The 23,070-nt window shown below is 41.0% G+C and overlaps 3 protein-coding genes across 6 annotated transcripts; all 3 read right to left on the minus strand.

Annotated features, from left to right (window-relative positions):
- Window positions 1–1,645: 1,645 nt before the first annotated feature.
- On the minus strand, window positions 1,646–3,427 carry LOC143447493 (general transcription factor IIH subunit 3-like). The gene is made up of 5 exons (XM_076947628.1): window positions 3,179–3,427; window positions 2,887–3,083; window positions 2,676–2,798; window positions 2,462–2,595; window positions 1,646–2,387 (listed from the first exon to the last, which is right to left on the minus strand). The coding sequence occupies exons 1-5, from the start codon at window positions 3,367–3,369 to the stop codon at window positions 2,103–2,105; spliced, it is 930 nt and encodes a 309-aa protein (XP_076803743.1). The 5' UTR covers window positions 3,370–3,427; the 3' UTR covers window positions 1,646–2,102.
- Window positions 3,428–8,277: 4,850 nt separating this feature from the next.
- LOC143446496 (broad substrate specificity ATP-binding cassette transporter ABCG2-like) lies at window positions 8,278–12,957 on the minus strand. Its single transcript, XM_076946147.1, has 17 exons — window positions 11,843–12,957; window positions 11,423–11,659; window positions 11,309–11,368; window positions 11,133–11,247; window positions 10,920–11,072; window positions 10,707–10,864; window positions 10,493–10,644; window positions 10,171–10,425; window positions 9,960–10,109; window positions 9,777–9,901; window positions 9,635–9,717; window positions 9,478–9,573; window positions 9,294–9,415; window positions 9,082–9,236; window positions 8,931–9,020; window positions 8,719–8,861; window positions 8,278–8,655 (listed from the first exon to the last, which is right to left on the minus strand). The coding sequence occupies exons 1-17, from the start codon at window positions 12,340–12,342 to the stop codon at window positions 8,508–8,510; spliced, it is 2,742 nt and encodes a 913-aa protein (XP_076802262.1). The 5' UTR covers window positions 12,343–12,957; the 3' UTR covers window positions 8,278–8,507.
- A 124-nt stretch (window positions 12,958–13,081) lies between these two features.
- LOC143446497 (MAPK/MAK/MRK overlapping kinase-like) lies at window positions 13,082–21,935 on the minus strand. 4 transcript variants are annotated; one of them, XM_076946149.1, is made up of 14 exons: window positions 19,464–21,378; window positions 19,253–19,391; window positions 19,054–19,168; window positions 18,871–18,960; window positions 18,721–18,791; window positions 17,540–17,618; window positions 17,365–17,413; window positions 17,064–17,242; window positions 16,855–16,956; window positions 16,602–16,778; window positions 15,070–15,199; window positions 14,250–14,642; window positions 13,833–14,129; window positions 13,082–13,774 (listed from the first exon to the last, which is right to left on the minus strand). In XM_076946149.1, exons 2-14 carry the CDS (start codon window positions 19,299–19,301, stop codon window positions 13,697–13,699), a joined length of 1,809 nt encoding a protein of 602 aa, XP_076802264.1. In that variant the 5' UTR covers window positions 19,302–19,391; window positions 19,464–21,378; the 3' UTR covers window positions 13,082–13,696. The 4 variants fall into 4 exon arrangements, with proteins under 4 accessions (XP_076802264.1, XP_076802263.1, XP_076802265.1 ...); XM_076946148.1 differs by lacking the exons at window positions 19,253–19,391; window positions 19,464–21,378 and adding an exon at window positions 21,595–21,935; XM_076946150.1 differs by lacking the exon at window positions 19,253–19,391 and having other exon boundaries at window positions 19,464–21,377.
- Between the last annotated feature and the right edge of the window lie 1,135 nt (window positions 21,936–23,070).

Here is a 23,070-nt window from a genome sequence, read left to right on the forward strand (position 1 = left end):
TACTAGGAACGGATATCTTACTAGCCTATGTGTTTTACCTCTTTAATCCATAAACACCACTGTCAGGCTCGGACGCGGCAATTTAGCAACAGATATGCCAAATTGATCAAGAAAAAATACCCACAAACCAAGATTACTACAAATGCTACATATTTCCGTGTTTTTACCTTAATTTTTCATATTTGTCACACTTCCATCACAAAATCAACGGTACGCGCCTGCAGCTAGGCCGAGACCGCTGTAAAAGGCCTAGTTTTGTTAGCTAGGCTAGACTACCCAAAATTTGCGGGTCTAGTATAAGTGCACAACCAGATGACGTCATAACTTAAGTAGCTGGGGTCTGGTATACAAAGATATCCTGTGATTGTGCACTTGCGTACTAGACCCAAAATTGCTACACAAGCAGTTTTCATACACATATATATCTCAGCATCTCGAAAGATCCAATCAAGTTTACCCACAGTTATGGCAGTAGGGGTCGCCAGTGCCAGATTGGCCTATGCCTATAGCTGACAGTATAAGTTAAACGACATCCATAACCTACAGAAGTTAGAGAACAGAATACCAGTAACAAGCTAGTAACATGAAAATTGGCAGAAATAGCTTAGTCATTATAAAAGAAAGCGTAGCGCACTGGGTGTCGCGCTTTGAGCTTGAATAATTTCAGTCCTGACTGAACGCAAAAAAGTGCAGTTGCCTAAAAACTGCGTCAAATTATATTCTACCAACTCGACTGCTGACAGGCTGACAGCGCTTACGCTGGTCGCTGTACACCGCTATGCAAATGGCTGAATCGGCACGACCTGCGATGAATGAGCTCACTCTGCTCTCAGTTGAGCTCACTCCTTCTCTGATTGGTCAATCGATCACTCAGGAGCCGACTCGCCTCTCATTGGTCGAACATATTTCATTCATGATGACGCCATCAGGCAGGTTAATTGACGATACGAGTTCATTTGTTTCTGTTTAATTTTGCCGTGACAGGAAGAGAAATAGATGAAACAAACCCGCAAGAAGTTTTGTTGTAATAGGCAAAGTGAGCGTGAAAAGCAACAATGCGATTGCGAAAGTGTTCTTTGTCTGACAATTTACGCATTGAGGTAGTCACAACATTTGCTGCACGAGAAGCTGTGCTCCTTGGTTTCTTTATTAACTGTGCCCGTGAAAGAATTTCTTCGTGTGGATACGAGTTTCATTTGTCAAACAACTTATTGTGTTATGCGAGACGCTGCCTTGCTCATTTCCTAATTTCGCTGAATGGTTTCAAGTGGAGAATTTGCCGGCAGAGGTTATAGCTGATATTTTTCCTTCACGATCTGCGCTTCACCACTGACATTTTGAAACACTTGCATAGCTTACAAACCCAGCAATTAAATATGTTTCTAACGCAAATCGTTTGGAAATTGCAATCCGAAGAACAAGTCAACTTTTTGAACCATTAATGGTTACTGACGAAACACTCGTTGCCATAACTACAAAACAAATTTCGCTTCTCTATCGCCATTTCATTTTACTGAAAATTTGATGACATATTATGGTCAGGTGCCGATACGGAAAGATGAGCGATTCGTTCGTCACGAACTACGTAATTTTCGCGCTGGCATAAACGTCATCACCTCTAGATCCTACAACGCAGTATGGGGCGGGCAAGAAAGCTTCATTTTATTTCCAAAAATGTATCCGCTGCGTGTCAGTTGGTATATTTGGTTCCACAGATTTGTTATGAGCAAAGGCCGGAATATCAAAGTAACAACAACGCCAACTGTGGTCGGAATATCTCCAAATAGATCCAGATTATTCAAGCGGTTCATGTTATATTCTTGCATGGGTCTCCACCGTGGCATCAGTCTAAAGTTCGACGTCATGGAAGAGAATTTTATACGGAACCATTAAAGAGTTTGGGTCACAAACTGGTTGAGGTGAAAGACAATAAGCGTCATTGCACGCAAGTAGCAGGTAAGAACACTACAAAACAACTTAAAATAAATGACATTGATAGTAACACTGATTTTAATGCACTCTGATGTTTTGGAGTCATGGCAGCATTTCTTTGCCTGTAACTCATCATTTGACCCCAGGTCCCACAGCTTGGCATGAGCAGGTCACTTTATGCTGGCGTCGGTGCACGGCGATGATGATCGACTCGGAACTTTTCGTTTCTTCCGACTTTTCAAGACAAGGCTGGACGGCCGGAAGACGGTCTCACAAGTTGAACAGATTGGGCTGAACTGACAGAATATCGACAAACAAACAGAACAGACAAATCCAACTTCGACTAAACATCTATGGCAGAAACACGCAGCTCTGTAATCCACGCTGTGCAAGCTTTTTGTGCGTGAGAGAACTAAACTGTCTTTTCGTAACTCTGGTTCCGTGAGAAATGCAGTCTGCAGGATATGTGGCAATTTAGCTGATTTTCTTATTTAAATTATCCATTTCATGAGGTAAGTGACAATCTTACCAAAAGGTACTGCAAGAAGGAATATTGTGATGGCACTTTGAGGTAGAGGCCTCCAGTCATGTCGCAGGCCTGCTGCAGCAAACCTGAATCCTGACCAAGTACACAGGAATCGACAACAACGTGTTCCTTTTGAGCTAAAATCAACATTAATATACAAAGATCAGGATATGCCATAAAACTTTATCTTGGCACTTCCATGAAGCCAGTCAGTTACCAGCAAATATCACATTCATAAAGCTCATGTACTGTGATGCTGCGTCATCTGCGGCTTTTACCACAAGAATTCTTGAACTTGCTCTCTCTCTGCTTTCTAGTTCTTGATTGATTCTATGAATATCTGAGGATTGTTTAAAGAAACAAAACTTGTCTGATGACCAGTGACACTGAGTTACTCTATAAGTAGAAGCAATAAATGAGAAGGATACAGCAAAGAGCATTTGCCATCGATCCTGCGATGAGAGAATCACTTCTCATGTCCTTCTCTTCACAACCATCACTCATTAAGGTTTTGAAGCTGGATATAATCGCGTTATCAACCACAGCAAAGTGTTTGTCTCGGCAGTCTCCATATTCTGATGAATTTTGCTCATTCCCGGCTTGGGGTGGTGGGTACAGAAAGATGCTAAAAACATCAAATGCATGTTATGACATAATCCGGTCAATTTATTTGGTCATCACTATAAAGTACACTTGACCTCTTTTGCACAGATCTCTCACCTCTTCGTCGAATGACTTGCAATCACAGCCAGTTTGTTATCACTATGGAGCATGAGATAGGAGTTCATAAAAATAATCAACGAGTCGAAAAACTTAGTAATATGAGCTTGACCTTGCAGCGACTTAAGGCCCCACCACACCGGACTTACATCAAATATCACCACAAGCACTTGCTGCTCCCCAGGATCCATTCCGCACCTCTCAAGCAAATCGAGAATCTATAATTATAATCTATTTTGCAATACAAATCTGCTTGAAGCAAAATATCCACATATCAGTTGCATTAAGGACATGACACGTCGGTTAACCTTGCAGCACAGTATTTATTGTTTACATAATTCATGGTGATTTTTTCGAACATGTCTACTCCATGGATGGGGCAATGGAAGAAGCCGATCATAATAAAATCTTTCATGGTGACAAAAATTTAAACAATGGCCGCACATTATGCCCTCATGGGGGAAACTACAACATTTTGAATTTTCGCACATCTTTGTTATTCTCTGAATAGTCTTGCATGCAAAATGTTATAAAACGTTCAGCGTTTAGCGTCATAATTGTTTTTGTCTACTGCAAACATTTCTATCTTGCAGTTTTTCTGAGCATTAAAGCATTTTAAGTGCGTACCTCGCTTTAGACTGGGAGCAATCCACACTGTAAAGTTTAAAATGTGCAAATCATTACAATCCGATCCACACACACTGAGTAGAAGTTGCTGCATCTATGTTCTCAGGTTCTAAATTTACAACAGCAGGCTGTATATAATGCTATCCACCTTTTAGCTACATCAGTACTAACTCACAATATTTGCAAGACACATATTTTGACATGACGGCGGGCACTATCACAATCTGCGTAACCTGTGTGAACTCAGTTTGACCTTGGTGTGACCACAGTGCGTGACCGGCAAATTTTCGCTGATGGGTTTATCTGCTTGTTTAAGAAAAAAAGCAATGCAGTGGCGTAGTCGTTAACGTTGGGGTTCGTATGCTGGAGGTCTCTGGTTCGAATCTTGCTATCAAGCTATTGTTTGACTTCTTTTTTTTTCTAATATTTTCGATTAAATTTGGTCATGAAAGGTGAGAGTTTGGGTCAGAGGGGATAAGTTTTGGGTTAAAATACACTTTGGAAAACTTAATACGTCGTTTTAGGTTGAAAATTAGCATACATTTTAATTCACTGACTAGCGTAATTACCGTTTACCGTATTCATATTTTTACTATATCTACTTCACCGACCGCCGTTTAACGAAGTAAGAAAATAACGGGTCTACAATCTTTAAGTGCACAACAATAGGATACTTATGTATACTAGACCCCAGCTAAGCAAATTGTAACGTCATTTGGTTGTGCACTTCTGCACTAGACCCAAAATACCAATTGCTTAACCGGCTAGCCGTTACCCGAAGTAGTTTTTTTCAAATTCGGTAACCAGCAGCCGGTAAAATAGGCCCAGCCAATATAAAAGCACTATAGGCTAGGCTAGGCTAAAAGATGGCACTCTAGGGTAAACTTTCATTTTCACTTCCTGTACACACAGACACAAGCTTTCGCAATGATCAGCTTTCTTCATCAGGTGAACTCAACTGAGAGACCAGTCAGCCGGAGTCTCTGCAGCCAACCTGGTTTTTAATTCAAAAATAGCAAGCCCTGAAGTTCTGAACCGCACAACATGTACAACCACGCGCCACATTCTTATGCACCGTTGCATCGTTTGTGGCGCGTGACCTTTGGCTTAATGTATGCTTGTAACCTGGCGTGCTCAAAGTATTAATTGTAGGCCTATAAAGAAAGTAAGGATTTATAAAGAATTAATAAGATTAATGAACAAAGCAACGAATCCTTCTTTCGAGTTACAGTAGGTGTGACTATTTCTATTGCACAGTGTGCCATAGGCACTCAGGCTTACTTTGTAGTGGCCTGGGAGCCACTATCAATACCAATATATCATTCGTGGGAACATATTCGCCAATTATTTATTGAAATATTGTGTATTGATAACACCGCAATTATTGTCGTTTAATATTTGGAAACTTGCTCTAAATAACTTTATGTGAAAAGGCCGTTTAGTACGTTACCAGGTGATTTCATAACATCCTAGTTTTAACTGAATGTAATTCCCATTGCCAACGCTTTGTGTTTATCGTTCGCACGTTTTGAAATGTTCGTGTATTTTGTGTCGAATATTTCCGTTCACACCGCTCCACGCTGTTATAAGCTCAAACTTCTGTGCGAGTAGCGGCGGACGAGCAGACAGAGATACAGAATCGTACGAACGTATTACGTTAGTCGTGTTAAATGTAATTCGTTAGACTTGTTTTAAATGGTGAACGCTAAGTTTGTGATTGTGTCATATTCGGAACCTGTACAGTTCCTACAATAAAGGATTGTTTCTGATAAACTGTATCTGTTAATCGTAAGAGCTTTCGGTTAGCAGACGTAAGGTTAGAGAATTCTAGCCGCACGCAACCACGGAGTCAGATCATTAATTCGGCAGGTAAATTAAGTCCGAATATCATAAGTTAAGACAGACAAACAGTGCAATCCTCTGCAACTTTACACACGTACAGTAACAGAAATAATAAAATTACCACGTAATAGGATGTGAAAGTATATTTGGTAGACAGATATGTGTATTTGCATTTATTTATTTTATTTTTCGCCATCGACTGTGGGGAGCGAAAAAAGGGTACTAACTTCGTTATAGCAAAACAACTGGAAAATATAGTCAGGGATAATTAATCAACCAAAAAGAAAAAATGGCAAAGCTCGGAATCTAAAAACGTGCACTGTGTTAAGTGTACAGTGGTGTTATAACGAAGGGAGGTTAGCCACCAAACCCAATAAATGCTTACATTGACAAAAATCACTGTTAACTAAAACAAAACAAAAACACACCTTAACAAAATCACAGAAAAACTTATAATTCAATCGAAACAAACAAGATGAATGAAGAGAATAGACCTGTGATAATATTATAAAGTAATATACAGATTGTGTAAGATTTACAATTGTCGTCTTTAAGTGTCGAATCAGCGAAACGTAACACAGCGTCATAATGACTTCCTATGTATTGTTTTAAAGTTGTGCGTAGAAATTGTGCTTGCCTTTCTCGCATGCGTTCAGTTTTTGCAGTATAAGTGCTTCAGAGTGTATTATTATTAGTAACCAGAAACCAGTAACCAGTAATATTATGCAGTTGCCAATAAGCATAAAGTCTACTAAGCTAAATGCTGTAAAATGGACCGTTGAATAGAATGCTGTTGATGTGCCTATGTTCTGTTCAAATTTAATCGTTCAAAGAAGAATCAATATAATCAGTTCATACAATTGTCATTCTTCTGCAAACTACTGTTGAATTCAATTTGAAGAAGTTCAGTGCCAAGTTATACAACTTTGTTGTCATCTTCACAAGACAATAATTCGTTAAGGTGAACAATTAAGTCTAAGGTTGAAAGAGCAGACAACGACCTTATGAGACTCATATATCATCGAGCGCAATAAACAATTAGACCAGTGGTTCTCAACCGGTGGTCCGCGGACCCCTGGGGGTCCGCGAAACGTTTTCAGTTGGTCCGTGAGAACTTCGAAATTTGCAACATAAAGTACGAGTTTTTAAAAATTTTTTGCTGTTTATCATTGCTTTTTGAAATAGGTTTGAACATTTGCTTAATTGCCTATTGTGATGGGACAATACAAAAGCTTATTGAGATCTATCACCCGCAGGGAAGGCCTATTGTGATGCACTAGATTGCGGATTATACGAGAAGACAGCTGGATACAGTGATTTTAAGTAAAAATATCTGCATAGTTTGATGTTATTTTGAATGAATAGCGCAGTTGTGAACCAAGACTATTAAGTAAAACTAAGCAAAGAAACATTTAAGTGCAGTCTCAGAACCCTTAGTTTGCTTAAACTTCAGGGGTCCGCCACTGCTTTGACAGCAGCAAAAGGGGTCCGCCAAGATCAGAAGGTTGAGAACCACTGAATTAGACAATCAAACATTGTATTGGAGTGGCTGAACCAGTCAAGCTCAACAACCATAAATCAACCATTCCATTACAGACCTGTGAGGAGCTGCTGATGTGAACATGGATGGCTGAAATAAAATCCCACCAAAAGAAACACCCTTGTAGGAATCATTATAGTGCTTTTCTATCTGTGACCAAAGAACATCATATGTAAGCGAAGTTTTACATTCTTCCTCATTCATTAAAACTATTTAGAAAGCAGAAATTGGGGAGTAGACGGGAACGGGAAAAGATCGTAAATCTACTTTCAGAGGATATTGCCCAGTCAGTAGTGGTAGTCATCGTCAAACTTCCTTTGAAAAACTTTAATTGCGGAGAACTAGATGATCTTGAAACTAGAAAAACTAAAACAAAAAAGGCAGTTTCCATCCAAAAGGACACATCACGTATGTGTGGGACGGCGTTTCTAAGATTGATTTTTTAGATGAGTCTTCGGAAAACGGGTAAATTTTACGTGACACCTATTCTTCTTGAATGAAGCGTGTAGCATATTCCACGATTTAACACCAAAGATCTGCATAGACTGGTGAGTAATCCTGCGTTTCCAATAAAATTAATACAGCGAATTTATACAAACAAACTCCATTACGCTCCAGTGGAAAGTGGCAAAAGTTCAACTCTGAACTGTGCGCTGAGGACTTGTTAGGTACAGTCTGTGGTAGTCAGTAACGAAGCAGTTTTACTTAAGTAAATTTCTTCTACTTCAGTGGGTTTATCAAATGCTGAAGTGGAAAGTAGTCAATGTTTCAGATTATTTGCAGTAATTTTCGTTTGCAATCACATCTGCACAAAGCGTTTATATTCAGCCTACAAGTTCAATTTTCACATAACAAATGTTCTGATAAAAAAAACTGTCTGAAATTATTTATCTTCATAAAATTTTGTATCGCTCTGCAGTTGTAAGTTAATGCTTTTAGCAAGATCTTGTGCTTTCACAGCCTCATATTTTAGATCGATAAATAAGCTTACTTTAGTTTAAAATTTGCTACTCTCTACATCACACTTGCTTTAGTTTAAACAGCAATACTGTGTTTATTGATTTTTTCGGGAGTGACAATACTTCCACTTTAACAACTTCTGTGGTTACTTTGACCACCGCTAGGTATAATGACATAGTATTGGAAACTTATTTCAAAAAAGTTTTGTTTGTTCGAAAGGAATACCTGAAACTTTAAACTTACGAGCCGTCAATTTAAGATTAGAGTCATGTTTGACTGTTGGGGCTTTTCGTTCACTGAGTCGGTTCAGCTTGGATTTTATTTTCAAAGAATACGTTTGCAGAGGTCAGAGGTGAGCGTTCAGCAACGCTTCATACGCCAAAAGCTGAGGACGAAGAAAAGCATCGCTATGGCAACCAGGATGATCTGGCACATCCAAGGATGAGTCAGCAAAAATGTGTCACTTCCAACCACTTGTGGAAGTACTACGTCATCTGGATAGTAAGTGCTGGAAAACATTTGTCACCATAAGCGATTTGTCAAGTCTATTGCGTCTCATATGGGGATTTACCATTCACTGACGTTGACATCCGCGCCATTCTGTAAAGAAAGCAACCGGGCTTTGATGGAGATCGCCTTTTGGTGTCGCTCTTCTGTAGCCATGCCTGGACACAGAGCTGGCTCGTGGACAGAGAACTCGTTAATGACCCAGCCCTGTGCATTGTGACTTATTATGGGCATTGTTTGATAACATAATGCTATTGTAAGGAATGCTGCTCATACCAAGTAGCAGTATCTCGCCACACTGACGTATTTGATCCAAGCGATCCATGGAAAGGTGGAGTCCAGGTCAAGCAAATATCCGGAAAATATCTAAAGAAAGGTAGAAAGTTAAGGCACGTGACGATAGGAGAGCCTGTGATTGGCTACTGACCGAGGTGAGGCTCATATAGAGAATGACGAAATTCCTGCCGCTAGAGAAACATTCGAAGAGGAGGGCGCTGAAAAGGGAGATGGCGTCGAGCGCGATACCAGCGCAGAAGGCGACAGCCATGAAATTGAGCGAGGCGGCGAGCAGAGGCAGCAGCCCTGGAGAGGCGACATCGCGTTAATAGCGGAAAGGGGGGTTAATCAAGTGACACTCACCGGAAAGCCAGTAAATGGACGCGGTGAACGCGACGGCAGACAAAGCCCTCGCCAACGCGGTAATTGACAACCGAGCAAGAAAGTAGGAAGTGACGTGGTAGTGCCCACAATCCCTTTCGTGCCTGCAACAGATTTGCGTTTTACGAAGATTCGCGGTAGACCGCTGTTGGATCGCGCGACTCACATGAACAAAACTTTTTCTCCTTCGGCGAAGTTCTTCGCTGCGACCATAGCAGGTACCATCATTCCATATATGGTCATTTGGAAAAACATCCCAAGTCTGAAAAGGTCAAGTCTGTTCCAGATACGTCGCAAAGCTTTCAAGGCGGAAATTACGTCACCTGTTTTGCATGGTTGTCCTGGCTGCTTGGTGGGGGTGGTAGAGGAAGCCGTAGATGAGTCCAATGATCAAGTTCATGGTCGCCTGCGACAAAGATAAGTTGAACGGGGATGTCCCGACCTCACCTCACAGCCCGCACTCACCAGGGCCAGGAACAATGACGACGAAGCGCGGAACATCCGGCGAAACAAGATCGCGTATTCCTTCGAGCGACTCGGTCTCTTCCCAACATCCCAGAAATTTGACGACGCGCAAGAGCGATTGATGCCTGGAAAATAGATTTTTTTATGAGATCTTCAAAGGGATATTATGACGTCATAACATACTTCGTTCCAAGGCATTTTCTATCTTGTTCATCTCGTCTTTGTTACGTCTAAACAGAGCGGAAGCGACGTAAGCATTATGTAACTGCTCCACTACGTCACGATGCATTTTCGCTCCTTCAGTGGTTGTGATGTCAAGTTCGGACGAATACGCTGCGTCATAATAGTACTTTATACGTCATAAAGCTTTTAAAATTCACTGCAAATTCCCGACCTTGTTCTCGCTGGTTTGCGCCTGCGCCGTCCGAGGAAAAGCTGGAAAAGATGTCGTTGCTAAGATACGCTTCGTTTTGTGACGTCACATGTTCACGATTGTTGTTGACGCTTCGATAGAAAACACTTCGCTGCAACGAAACCGACTTCCTCCCTTGCGCATTTCCCCGCATGTTTGATGACGTAGATTGTACAATCCCGTAGAGAATATCGAGAAAGAAGTCGGGTGGGGGTAAATACTTCTCGCGCTCGTATCCTTTATGACATCATTAACGTATATAAATTATCATCTAATCAGAATGTGGAAAGATTTAGGAACTTGCCGATTTGAGAAAAATATTCCAACGCCTGGCTCGCATTTCCGTGGAACACCGTGCGCCCTCTCGCGATCAATGTTAAAGTATCAAACATCCTGTAGATGTCGTAGCTAGGCTGGTGGATTGCTATGACGATTGTTCTTCCACTGTTGGCAAGTCTGACGTCATACCAACATATTGAATTCGCATTGTCACGCAACAGAAAACCAGATAACGTCACCTTCTGAGCGTGGCCATGATGGATTTGGAGCTATGGGCGTCAAGCTTGCTGGTCGGTTCGTCCATGAAAATGAACTTGGGGGCGGACGCGAGCTCAACTCCAACCGCGGTTCGTTTCCTCTCGCCGCTCGACACCGCGCCGCTAAAAATCGTCCCCACCTGCACATCGCAATCGTTTCTCGTCAAATATGCTTCTATGACATCATAACCTCACCTTCGTGTCAGCACAGTCGTCGAGGTCCAACGTGCGAACAATTTCGTCGAGAAGTTTCAGCTTCTCCGCTTTCGACGAACCATTGTGACGTCTTAAACACAGGGCGTACCAAATGTGCTGTCTCACCGTCAAATTCGGGCTTAGGAAGTCCTCCTGAAAACGAACATGGAATTTTTGACGTCATAATTACCAAACACTCCACCCAATTGTTACCTGGTCCAGGAATCCGCTCTTCTGCTTAAAGCTCCCCCCAACCAGCCGCCCGTTTACAAGAACGCGACCTTTGACGTCCTTGTTGCCATGGCGACCGGAGAGCACTTTGAGAAGCCTAAAAGTATAATCTTTCCGGTGAGGGATAATTTCTTCAGTGTGACGTCAAAAAAACTTACGACGACTTCCCGCTTCCGGAAGGTCCCATAATGACGTTGAGCCCGGGGGGGAAAATGCCACTAAAAAGATAAACTGTGAGACGGGGGAGGCTTATCGCTCACTAGGTGGCTCACCTCAGCCCTTCCAATATCCTTCTTCGCCCCGAATAACCCGGATGTAAAAAATCTTGAGCGATTTTCACTTTGAGTGACCTCACATCCACGTCCATTGTGATGTCATGGTAGCTCATTGTTAACGCTCCTCTAATGTCGACGCATTCTCCGAGTGTGCTCGTTGTGACGTCATTTGTCGAGGTATCGTGATCGAGCTCGTGAAGAGCGTATTCGATCGCGGACGGACTCGGCGATCGACTTTAAAGAAAGAAATTACATTTCTTCACAAAATCAAGCACTTATAGTTCTATACAACCACGAGGTACTCAGCAGAGCAGGAGCCGTTTTCTTAATTCTACGAACTTGTTTCAAAGATAAAAAATTAATGTGTCCTTCAAACTTTTGTTGACTCGCTTTTAAACAACAAAACACGGCGCGCACCTTTCACTGAATTGCTTTGACGGGCTCAATTGAGGACTGGCTGGTGTCACAAATATCCGCGGCAAAGAAATGTTCGAAAGTCGGCCAACGGAGAGAACTTTCTTCCGTGCCCTTTGGCTCGTCTGCGCTGGTAGTATGCAGGTGGTATCGTCCGCGTCGAAGCAGTCGCGTTCATCTGTTTCCCCTCCGTGGGGCGTTGACGTCAACATTGGGTCATCAGTTGGCAACTTGCATGTTTCAGACGTCATTACCTGAACGGCAACGTCTTGGATAGCATTATTTTGGAAACCAGGCGCCAGGCTGGTTTGTGGCATAGAAGCCAGGACTTGTTCGCTTTTGTTAAGTTTATATCCGGCATCTCGAAGTTTTGGCTGAAGCGGGCTCAAACTTTTGCTCAAATATTTCGACGCCCTCTCCTGTGACGTCGACATCTCGCTTTTAGCTGTGACGTAAACGCTTTCTTCTGAGCTCACTTCAACTGCCGCTTCAGCCGTGCCCATCTCTAAGTGCGCCGCTGTGCAATGAGGCGACCAACAACCAGCGTTGAACGATTCCAGAGCCAATTATGACGTCATAAATTATGCAAGGCCCGGGAATATAATTTTGATACGAGTACAACGTTTACTATGACGTCATAATAAATTGCTGAAAGCAACACAGCATGTTTCTGTCGCTCGTTCTAATTTTTAGTTGAATAGATGCGAGCTTTCACTTGGCAGTAGAAGCCACAAAATGACGTCATTCAGCGTTTCTATTTTATTACGTCACATGGGGTGACCTCCTGGACTCGTCAAGCCTGGCCATAGCCCTGGGCTTCAATCTAAATTGGACGGTGACGGTCGCAGCCTCTCTCGAGCGCGATGTTGGGGTTTTAGCCTGAACGCCAGATCTTCGTCATACATACGTGTTAGTTACATAAATGCTTCGCTACAAGTTACTCCAGGCCAAATCATTTGTGACGTCACTCCTTGCGACTTTGTTGGGCATATGTAGATTAAGAAAAAAGAAACAGCGCTAAAATTTGCATGAAAATGAACTTTTTGAACAATATTTCTCGAAACCTTAAAATTCCCGAGCATCGACTGAAATCTTTCAAATGGATAATTTGGTGCTAAATAATACCTTGGCCGCCTTCTGCGCAGCTCTATTTTTATTCAACCGCTTTGCTCAATTTTGTTCCGGCTCTTCTGTCAAAACTCAACTTCCAGTGCTGCGTCATGAACTTGCTGCCAGGGCGAGTGCAGTGCTCGAACATATTTTATTGTTTTTAAAGTATAATAGGAAAATATTTCGCGTTAAATACAACAAAGTAGACGAAATAAAGCGTCCAGTTAAATATATATCAGACTTAAATAGACGAGCGAACGGGCTCGAGGCGAAACTGAAGCCGTGAGCAAGAAACTTCGAAAATCGTTGAAGCGATGGCGGGCGAGAAGGGAACCTAAATACTTAATTAATTATGACGTCACTCATGATAAATGCAACGTTGTGACGTCGCACAACATAAGCACGTTACTATAGCAACCGCAGTGTTATGGTGTTATAAGGTTTCCCAGCGCCACTGATGTTACGCATCGATTCAGCAGTTGACTTGTGAAAGACAATTAAAATTAACCGAAAAGATTTAAATGAAACTCTTTGACTTATATTTACATCGACGGGTGCCAGGATTCCATCGACGTTAAACAAAACTTTGCACAGTGATTGTAGGAAAACGTGAAACTAAAAAGCATTGAGTCAAAACAGCCGACATATGCTAGATGACCTCGCTGTAACCTGGCATCTACTTTGCACTTATTTAAGCTATCCTAGTATTTAAGTGCGGTGCCTCTAGCATTATGACATCATAGTGCTTCAGTGGTGGTACACGTGTCGGTTTATGGACGGTAGCTGGTAATGTCCGTAAACCGTCTTAGTCGGAGGGTCGGAGGGCTGAAATAGAGAGAGAGGAGTAAGCGGATAAATGAGGGGGTGATGGGAGTAGTCTCACCTTGATCTTGGACTTGTGGAGCGACTTTGGCTGCAGCATGTTCGTCTTGAGGATGCCGGGCAGTAGTGAGGAGTTCGCCATCTTGTGGTGGTGGGGCAGGTGCACCTTAGGGAGGGTCGTTGATGAAAACTTGGACCCAGCCCCGAACCCACCCGCGTTGTGGACGGAATTCCCATTCACTGGGACAAGATGGGGGAGTCCCCCAGCATTGCTCACACCTCCTGTGCCATGTACACTGATGCCACCTAGTGTCTGCTGATTCTGGTGATGTTGCTCCACAAGGCGGCGTTGTCTTCTCTGCAAAGAAATATTATTACACATGAGTATCGTACAACTACACTTCCCGTTAAAACCAAAAGTTGTGCTCCCAAGTACAAGCAGAGGCTGCAGCTGTTGTCAGATGCTGAGCAGGTTTACCTGGTTCAAAACTGACATCGCATTTTTATCATCGATCAGCGGCAATATCGACTTTTTCAGCTCCTCATAAGGTCTGTGCTTTGGCTTAGAAAGCTGCTGCGTGTAGACCGCCCTCGCCATGGCTTCGCTGTTAGCTGTGCTATGTCTGGCACCTTTCTTAGGGACTTTTCTGCATGACGTGCGGTCTCTGCTCTGCGCATTCCCGCTCACTTCCTTTTTCTCATCAAATTTTTCTCGTGACACAAAAGTTACTTTTTTGCGTCCTCGCTCTCCCGACCTCAACTTTTCTCTATTTTGCCAAACTTCAATGGCCGCTGTGTTCTTTTTATCTTTTCCTGGAAATCTTTTTCTTTCTTTAACGGCTGGCTTACCGTAACATTTTTCAAGCTGATTCTAAAAAATCTTTTACATGAGTTGTTTCTAGTTTAAAAGGCGGCTGTCTTGGCAATAACACCTCGATCTTGTAAATACGGCGCAGGGCGCAACTAAATTAATATTTCTACCCAATTCGCTTGTTTGTCCGATAGACTCAAACTGCCATTTGAGCAAAGTATTTTGTTCAGCCCCTACATTGCCGGATAGGCGCATGGCTACCTATAACCAGTGGTGGGATTCAGCCGGTTCTAGGAATTTTAATGACCTCCGCGAACCGGTTGTTAGCAAGCGGATGTACAGGCCTAAGTTGTATCGGCCCCGGGTCAATATATTGACCATATATGGTAAGCTGCTAGTGAGAGAACCGGACGTTAAAATATTCGAATCCCACCACTGCGCATAATCCTCACAAACACAAAAGAAATTCAATCAAAGTTGAACTTACCCTTTTCTTTTGTATTTGATTTTGTCTCCACAGTGGGACATCCCCGGTCGTAGATTCTGGTCCGCCCTTGACCGAGTTTGCTTCGTATCTGGACACCTGTTGCGCTTCATGAGCTCGCTTGTCTGCTTCTCTGTGACGATATAGATTGTAATTAATCATCTCATAATAGCTAATTGTTTACGTCGCATCCATCCAAGCCAAGCGAATTCAATCAATGTGATTGTTACTTCAAAAAGTTTATATCAGCTCAAAACTGACGCAATATGTCTTTCACAAACTACTAAGAATATGGATAATTCCAGGATTTATACCAAACGTAAATTTGCTTGAAGTTGGCTGTGACAGTGCGAACGCAAACCAAATCCTAATTTCATTTTTAAGTTCAAGATAGGTGACAAACTGTAGTTAAATAATTTCCACGATAAATTTCGTACAGGGTGCTTCCCCCAGTCTCCTGTGGCAACCAGATGATGGTCGGAGACTTAAAGCTTTCACCGTCTACGCATTCCACTCTGTTTTTAACCAACATATTTTCTAGCAGCTTACCAAATTCGCTAAAACTAAGGAAATATTCCTACTCTGAGGTCGTGGTTGGCATAACTGATGCGAAATCTTGTGTTTTCGGCATTTTATATTTCACTCAAGCACTTCTACCCGCACAAACCACACGGTCATTATTGTAGGAAAGTTTGCCCAGGCTCAAATGGCAAGACAAGGTTGGAGGGCCATTGAACCTCTCAAGAAACTACAATGGATGAAAGATGCCTCCAGCATAAATTACAATTCACTGACATTTGCTGAAACAGAGTGGGACAGCTTGCAGTCAACTTATTCACGGCAAGTTTTATCGGCAAAGACATTTTAACACTTTCCACTTTTAAAGTAGATTGCAGCCAAGTTGCCCGCATCATAAACTTTGCATAGAAGCGATACAAGCCCAGTTATTATGCAGCATTTTCACTGACATGTGGTTAGTTTAGGCGCCAATGTTGAGCAAAGTTTTGGGACAAATACATTGATGATTGGCATTAAAAGTCAACCCTCTTGACGAAAGTCAACTAGTGGCAGACATCACGGTGCGCAGACTTGCCCTAACAAGGTTTGTTTGATTAATACCTAAAACATCTCAGACAAATAAAAGCTAAAATTTATGCGATTTGAAAGCACAGCTGCTCTAGTACAAATAAGCTCTTGTTCAAAAAAAGAATAGAATTGGCAGCAGAGTGTTTACATTTAATAAAGCTTCACCACAACAAAATCATATTACGACCAATTAAAAATAATTATTATTTTGAAGGCTTTGCTGTGCAATCGAACCAGAAAGTGGAATCTGAAAAGCACTTTTTTAGCTCACAATTTGTGCAAGTGCCTCCCAATTTCAACAGTTGTTTACACACAGTCGATGTTTTATCCGAGCTGACTAACATCCTCATGCTGCGACCACAACAAATGGTTCGCTTGTGCTAATCGTCCTTTGCACCAGTTTTTAGAGATGGTGAAAAATATAGAAAGCAGTGCATGACATCACAAACCTGAGGTCTCTGAAGTAGGGATGCCGCAGCGCTTGTTTTGCCGTGATCCTTTCATCCGGGTCGTACGTGCACATTTTATAAATAAGCTCTATGCACTGCTGGGAGGCGTGTGGGAGCAGTTTTTCTATTCCGGTTCCTTTCTTGGAGGGGAAGTCAAAATTGATGCCACGATTTCGACTGAAATTTGACAGAAACGTTGATCATTTTGGCTTAAACTGCAAGGAATCTGAGAATTTAGAAAGATTCTACTCACTGCTTCATTTTGTTCAAAATGGAAGCATCCGGCGTGCCAAGAACCTCATGGATTTTTGCAATTTGGTCGACTTCATTCGCTCCCGGAAACAATGGATGCAAACTAAATAGACAAAACATGATTGTTGACGTTTTAGTTGTGATTCGGAAAATTAATCAATCAGCAGCTGTTCATTGGAATCGAGTTCACTATCCCATAGAGACCCTGACCTCATAACCTCAAAGAAGACACATCCAACACTCCACAGATCCATCCTGTACGTGTAGTAGCCGTCAGTTAAAAGACATTCGGGGGCACGATACCACCGAGTGCTGATGTATTCTGTGTACGGCTGCTTGCTGTACACGCTCCGACATGATCCGAAGTCAGCAAGCTTCAGCACATCATCCTGCAACAATGATAACTGTGACAACACTAAGACTGACTTTAATCTCACAATCCAAGACTTATTTCAAACTGAAAGTATATTCTTGAGCAAAGACAACTTACAAGACCAATAAACACACTAACCTTAATTAAAATGTTTTCTGGTTTCACGTCTCGATGAAATATTCCACATCTAAAGACACACATTTTATTTAAACATCCCAAAACTTTTGAAAACTATGAAACATTACACCACCAGCATCATGGCTGAAAGACTACAAAGATAACAACACAGGGAAATAATTTATATGTTTGCTACCTGTGCATGTGGTCCAAGGATTTCAGTAGCTGGTACATATAGTTTTTCACTTTTGGTTCTGGGACATAATGCCGTCTCCCTACGTTAAGAACATTAATATACATTAATAATAATAATAATAAAATTACTAAGACCAACGTAACAAGTAATTTTGCTGTTTCCAGGTACTTTTGAATTAAAAATAATTCTACATCAAAATGTTCATAAAACACAGCGCTGATGAAATTTATAAACAGTGCATTATCGTTAAAATTCATGAAATGACAAAATTTCCGAACAACAAAAAGACAAAAGTATAAAATCCCGAGTCAAATTAAAGGAGTTTTCAAAAGACACGAAGGGAAAGAGGAAATCATAATACTTGACATGGTCTGGGCGGGATTGTGTTTCAACAAAGACAATGGGACAATGAAAAGGAACATTATTATTCTGGTTACAATGATAACAAAACAGAACGCACCAAATTGGAGCAAACTGGGCCTCATCGAACAAAACAAATCCAACTGAGCCCTACATAAAACAAACAACACCATCGAGCCAGCAGCATTTATTATTCTAAGTCAAAAATCATAAGTTTTTGAGGTGGATTAGTTTGTCAGTTGGCTCTTACAAAAAATACCATACATGGAGAAAGATTCCATCTGATCAATCCAAGCCTCAATTTATTTAAAACAAACCCAAAATTACAATCGACAAAAGCATCCGTAAAAGAAACGAAACCAAAATCAAAAACAGATCCTTTTGAACAAAATAAATGAACTTAAAGATGTGATTTAGGTTCGACAATTTGAAGTTAAGAAAATGCAAAACATTTACAAACTTTTAATCCAACTAAAACCTTCTCCCTGTGGACAACACTTGTCAGATTGAATAGAATTTCCAAAATGAAGAGAAAAAGAGAAGACAATGAAATAGATGTTTGCTTTATAAATAACAGCCACGTTTTATTCCTGCTTCTGCGCTCATTTGACATAGAAATCACAAAACCAAAGAAAACGCCAAAACAAACAATTACAAGAAAGAAAGCTTCACGTTAATTACGCCAACATTGAACACAAAAGTATTCCAGACATCTCTTGTGATCTGTCCCAGTGGACAACATTCAAGTCAATCTCAATGATATCAATGGTGCTTTGTGACATCACTACCAGGCTTCAATAGCCAGTACACATGACACTTACCTCTTATGAGCTCATAAATATTCATGTCCATCAGCTCACAGATCAAAGCAACTGTTCCAGTCTTTTTATCGCTGCAATCATAAGAAGTAGAAAGTAATCATTCTCAGTCAGTTCAAACCAGGCATCACAGTAAGTAGTCAGCCTTCTTACTAAATAATTTCATGAAGTCCAATGATATTTGCGTGGGGATTAAGTCGGCGCATCGCTTGAATCTCGCGCAGGTTGTTCACTTGGTCCACACTGAGCAATAAAGATGCTTGGCTCATATCTCACAAAAATAACAATGCTGAAAATAACTCCACAATTTTTAAAAATAAATAAAAATACTCGAACCCATCGTAATGTTGCTTCATCTTCTTGCACGCGTAGTAGGTTCCATCCTTGACATGTTGGCATTTTAAAACTTCAGAGAATGTCCCCTCCCCCTTCTTACCAAGAATTCGATACTCTGCGATGACAAGCTCGGTTAAAGCAAGAAGATAGTATGTTGTCGACACACAAATGATAAAATTAAGAGCTGAACTGAGTTGACCTTCTTCTGAGCTGGCTAAGTCTGTTCTTAATCTTCCTTTAAAATTCATGACTAATCTCCTTCATCCTAATCTGGTAGTTGATTCAAAAGTTTTCGGCTAAAGTTGAAGAGCACGCTATTTTTTTGCTTGTGCTAAAAACTGACCCAACAGTTAATTAAAGAATCGTGTAAAAACAAAAAACAACAGTAGAGGAGGAAAATAAGTACTTACTGTGCATAGTTAAATTACATGGATTGATGAATTCTGTCCATTAAGTATTTATGCTTTACAACGAGAACAACACAAAAAATACTGGCTTGAAAGACTCAAAAAATGGCAATTTATGTTTCATAAGGCTCATTTTCAGTTAAAAAATTCATTCTACCATTCTATGTTAGGAATGCTCATTATCAATATCCTATGACCTGCAATATGTTGCTGGATAAGTTTAAACAATTTATTGCTTTTCATAACTTCATAAAAATCTTAGTTTTCTTTTACTTTTACATTCCCACATAAATACAGCAACTTTCAAACCATTTTCTCTGTTATTATGATGACACGACGTCATTACAAAAATACGCTTAAATATTATCTGACAATACTGATAGCGATTTTATTACTATAATCTTTCCCTATACTGTGGTAATAGTAAAGAAGTAGCAGCAACAGCAAAGACAACTGTCAGCACACAAAGAGTTAAACGTGAATGGAGCAAGTTAAAAGCCAGGGAGGGAGTTATAATGTTTAGAATTGGTAAGACAGTGGGGGGGCAAGCTGGGCTGGTTGTCCATGAAGAAAGCTTCTCTTTATTATTTTTGACAACCTGATGATTCTTATGGAATTGTCCAGTAAGCGAATGTTTTATCTTTTTTTGATATTTTTAAAACTCGTAGACTCCTAAAAGGATATAACATTATATAACCTCTCTCACTTAATTGCATTTCGGGTGATATTCCAGGAAGGCGATCGTTAACTTCGACTAAGTTGCTTTCTGTATCAATACTCTCACTATACTTTTCCAGCCGAGTTTATCGCGCAACGTTTCGCTGCCACTTTCATTTAAGGAAAAAATGCATCTCAAACTAAATTCAATAAACTTTAGTGGTAAAAATATGCTGCACTTTGTTCTACTGCTCTAAGCTATCACAGTCAACCAATCCACAGCAAAGTCCCAAATTCTCCCACTTTCATACTTTACAATAACCCACGTCTAAATCAGCCATGCACTGAAAGTTGGCCAGACACGATAAGTTAACGGATCCTTAAATTCTCCTGCACGCTATCATGGCTTTGTTTTTTGCTTCGTGTTGAAAACCTCCATATTTCCCAGTCAAGAATCAACTTAAAACAGTTATTTCTATTGATTTCATCATTATTTAAAAATTTGCTTCCTTCGGTGATAAACTCAAAATGTTAGGCTACTAAAGTCAAAAGGAAATATTTTCCGCGTGCCCAACAACTCATCAATCTTGTGTGCATCTGCCACAGAACTTGTCTAGTCTGATTACATCTTATCTGCTCGCATTTAAAATCACACAACTGTATAGTTGGGCTGCACTCTTCAGCGTAGGAGAAAACACCTCAAAATTAGGCCTAGATTACGCCCGCAAAGTAGCCTAGAGCAGTTGGTGAACTTATGGTCTGTATCAACTGACTGTATATTCCCAGAACTGCATTTTGTCCAAGTAAATCATTAAACATTTTTCAACGCTGTGACGTAACATTTTGACTGTACAAACAAACATTCAAATGGGATGAAAAGCAAATGCTGACCAAGAAAACATTTTACATTAAATTTTGTCTAAATATCGTTGGATCAGTAGCAGAGTGGTAAGACTGGTAATAATACAGCCTGTGTTCGATCCGCGCTGGCTCTACTGTTGCAATACACTTGGCCAAGGCATTGAGGACGTTTTCTGCTGTTTCGTGGACCTGGTGAACAGTTCTTAATTCGGTCAACACGCTACAAAAAAATCAAATAGCTAAAAATGTGTGACAATCGAAACTTGCGAAAAGCTAGTTCAGTAACCAGGTCTCCAGCAATGAAGAATCATGGCCGAGGATAATTCGTGCAAAAACTTTCCTCTATTCAAGGACAAAGCTGTGCTACCATACCGATGATCTGTTAAGGATCCGGCTTGTGCAAATTTCTTGCAAATGCGCATTCGCGGCAACACGTTACCATGGTTTTCATGCAATTTTACTCAATAGCGCTAGCAGTGGTCATTGGTTCGAGAACAAAATTTTTTAAATTTAATTACGTCAATTATTGATCTGAATATTGTAGCAAAAACAACGCACATTAAAATAGCAACGAAAACGCCATTCCCGCATATTTCGTATTATTTTTGAAACTTACCACGAGTTCGAAGTGTGTTGCTGAACAGAAAATCGTAACCGCTGCTGGAATGCTGATGGTGCTGATGTGAAGCAGCAGGCAGCCCTTTGCCATAGGCTAGTAAATCTTTATAAAGAGAACCCATCGGTAGTTTGCCTTGTAATTTATCTGGAAAGACACCAGATAGCTTCATCTCAAAATGGAAATGTGCTCAAATGCGTGGAGCAGAGTTGAGCTTGTCCTCATGCAGATGGAGTTCTCCTGCTCGCCCGCTCGCAAATGCATCTACGTTAACTAAATTTGAACCAACTTTTGTTAAATGCTTTGGTTCCACTGATTGCTGAAAAATTAAAGCACTTTTACTTTTAAAACTTGCCAGCCGGCAGAACACAAAACGATTATCAGAACGCTACTAATGCGGCTTAAGCTAAATCTGAAATTGTTTAAGCTAACTCGAAAAATCAGTGAAGTCTCTGCCTGTGAAAGCTTTGGTCCAATCTGTTTGCTCCTGATTCGATCGAGACCTAACCTGTTATTTCCATCCATTTATCTATTCGTGCCTCGCTGCATCGTATTGTGACGTCACTACAATTCGTTGTTTTGTATCAAGCTGCAATTTTTCCGAAATTTATTTTATTTGCGTCGGGTTTGAAGTGCTTATGTTGGCAAAGTAGCCTGTTATTGGCTGTGGCTTGCTTTCCAGTCGGCTACAAGTGTTTCGAGTACCCTTCGTTGAACATGATTCACAACGATACGCGCGAATTTAAACTTACAAATTGTTTCAACCACATCAACACGCGTGATTCTACGGAGACACTTGGTTTCAAAATGTTTAGGCTTCCACAACTCGATTTACTACAAGCGAACGTTGCGAAGTAAGATATCGCCAACTAAACAAGCCACATCGACGTGTTATTCCTTAAATTATGACGTCCACTTCGCTTTTGTCTTGTCACAATGGGAACTTTCAACAAAACTAACAAAAATTTCGGAAGTGAATATGAGCGATTTTAGAACATTGTCTGTTACGTCATAATGAAAACTTTTGGCAAGAGAACCAATTGAATGCGCGATAAAAATGTTTGTAGAGAAAACTGCGACAAGGGCTTTAAAAGGAATAAATCGATTGATCGCAAGAAATCCCATTGTGACATCACAAATGGGGCAGATTATAAACGACGAAGTAAAGTTTGGATTCGAGCCAATTAATTGTCCCTACACCTGAGCGGTCCTCAACTGAAATATGGCCTGAGTTCCAACTACGGTCAAACTTTATCTGCTGTCAATTTATCGCCTTGACTGGCCAATGCGATGCGATGTCTGGCGACACCGGCTGCTAAGACAAGGCTGGAAATAATCCTTCAACCAGCCCTTGTTGTAGCAACTCTTATGGAATTGAGCAAATATTTGGATTGGCTTGTCCGCGTCATGTAGACCAGATTGTGACGTCAAAATGAAATCTAGAAACGTTGTGCACACGCTGCAATAGCGCCTTTA

This window comes from Clavelina lepadiformis, chromosome 2, assembly GCF_947623445.1.
Source record: "Clavelina lepadiformis chromosome 2, kaClaLepa1.1, whole genome shotgun sequence".
Lineage (NCBI taxonomy): Eukaryota > Metazoa > Chordata > Ascidiacea > Aplousobranchia > Clavelinidae > Clavelina > Clavelina lepadiformis.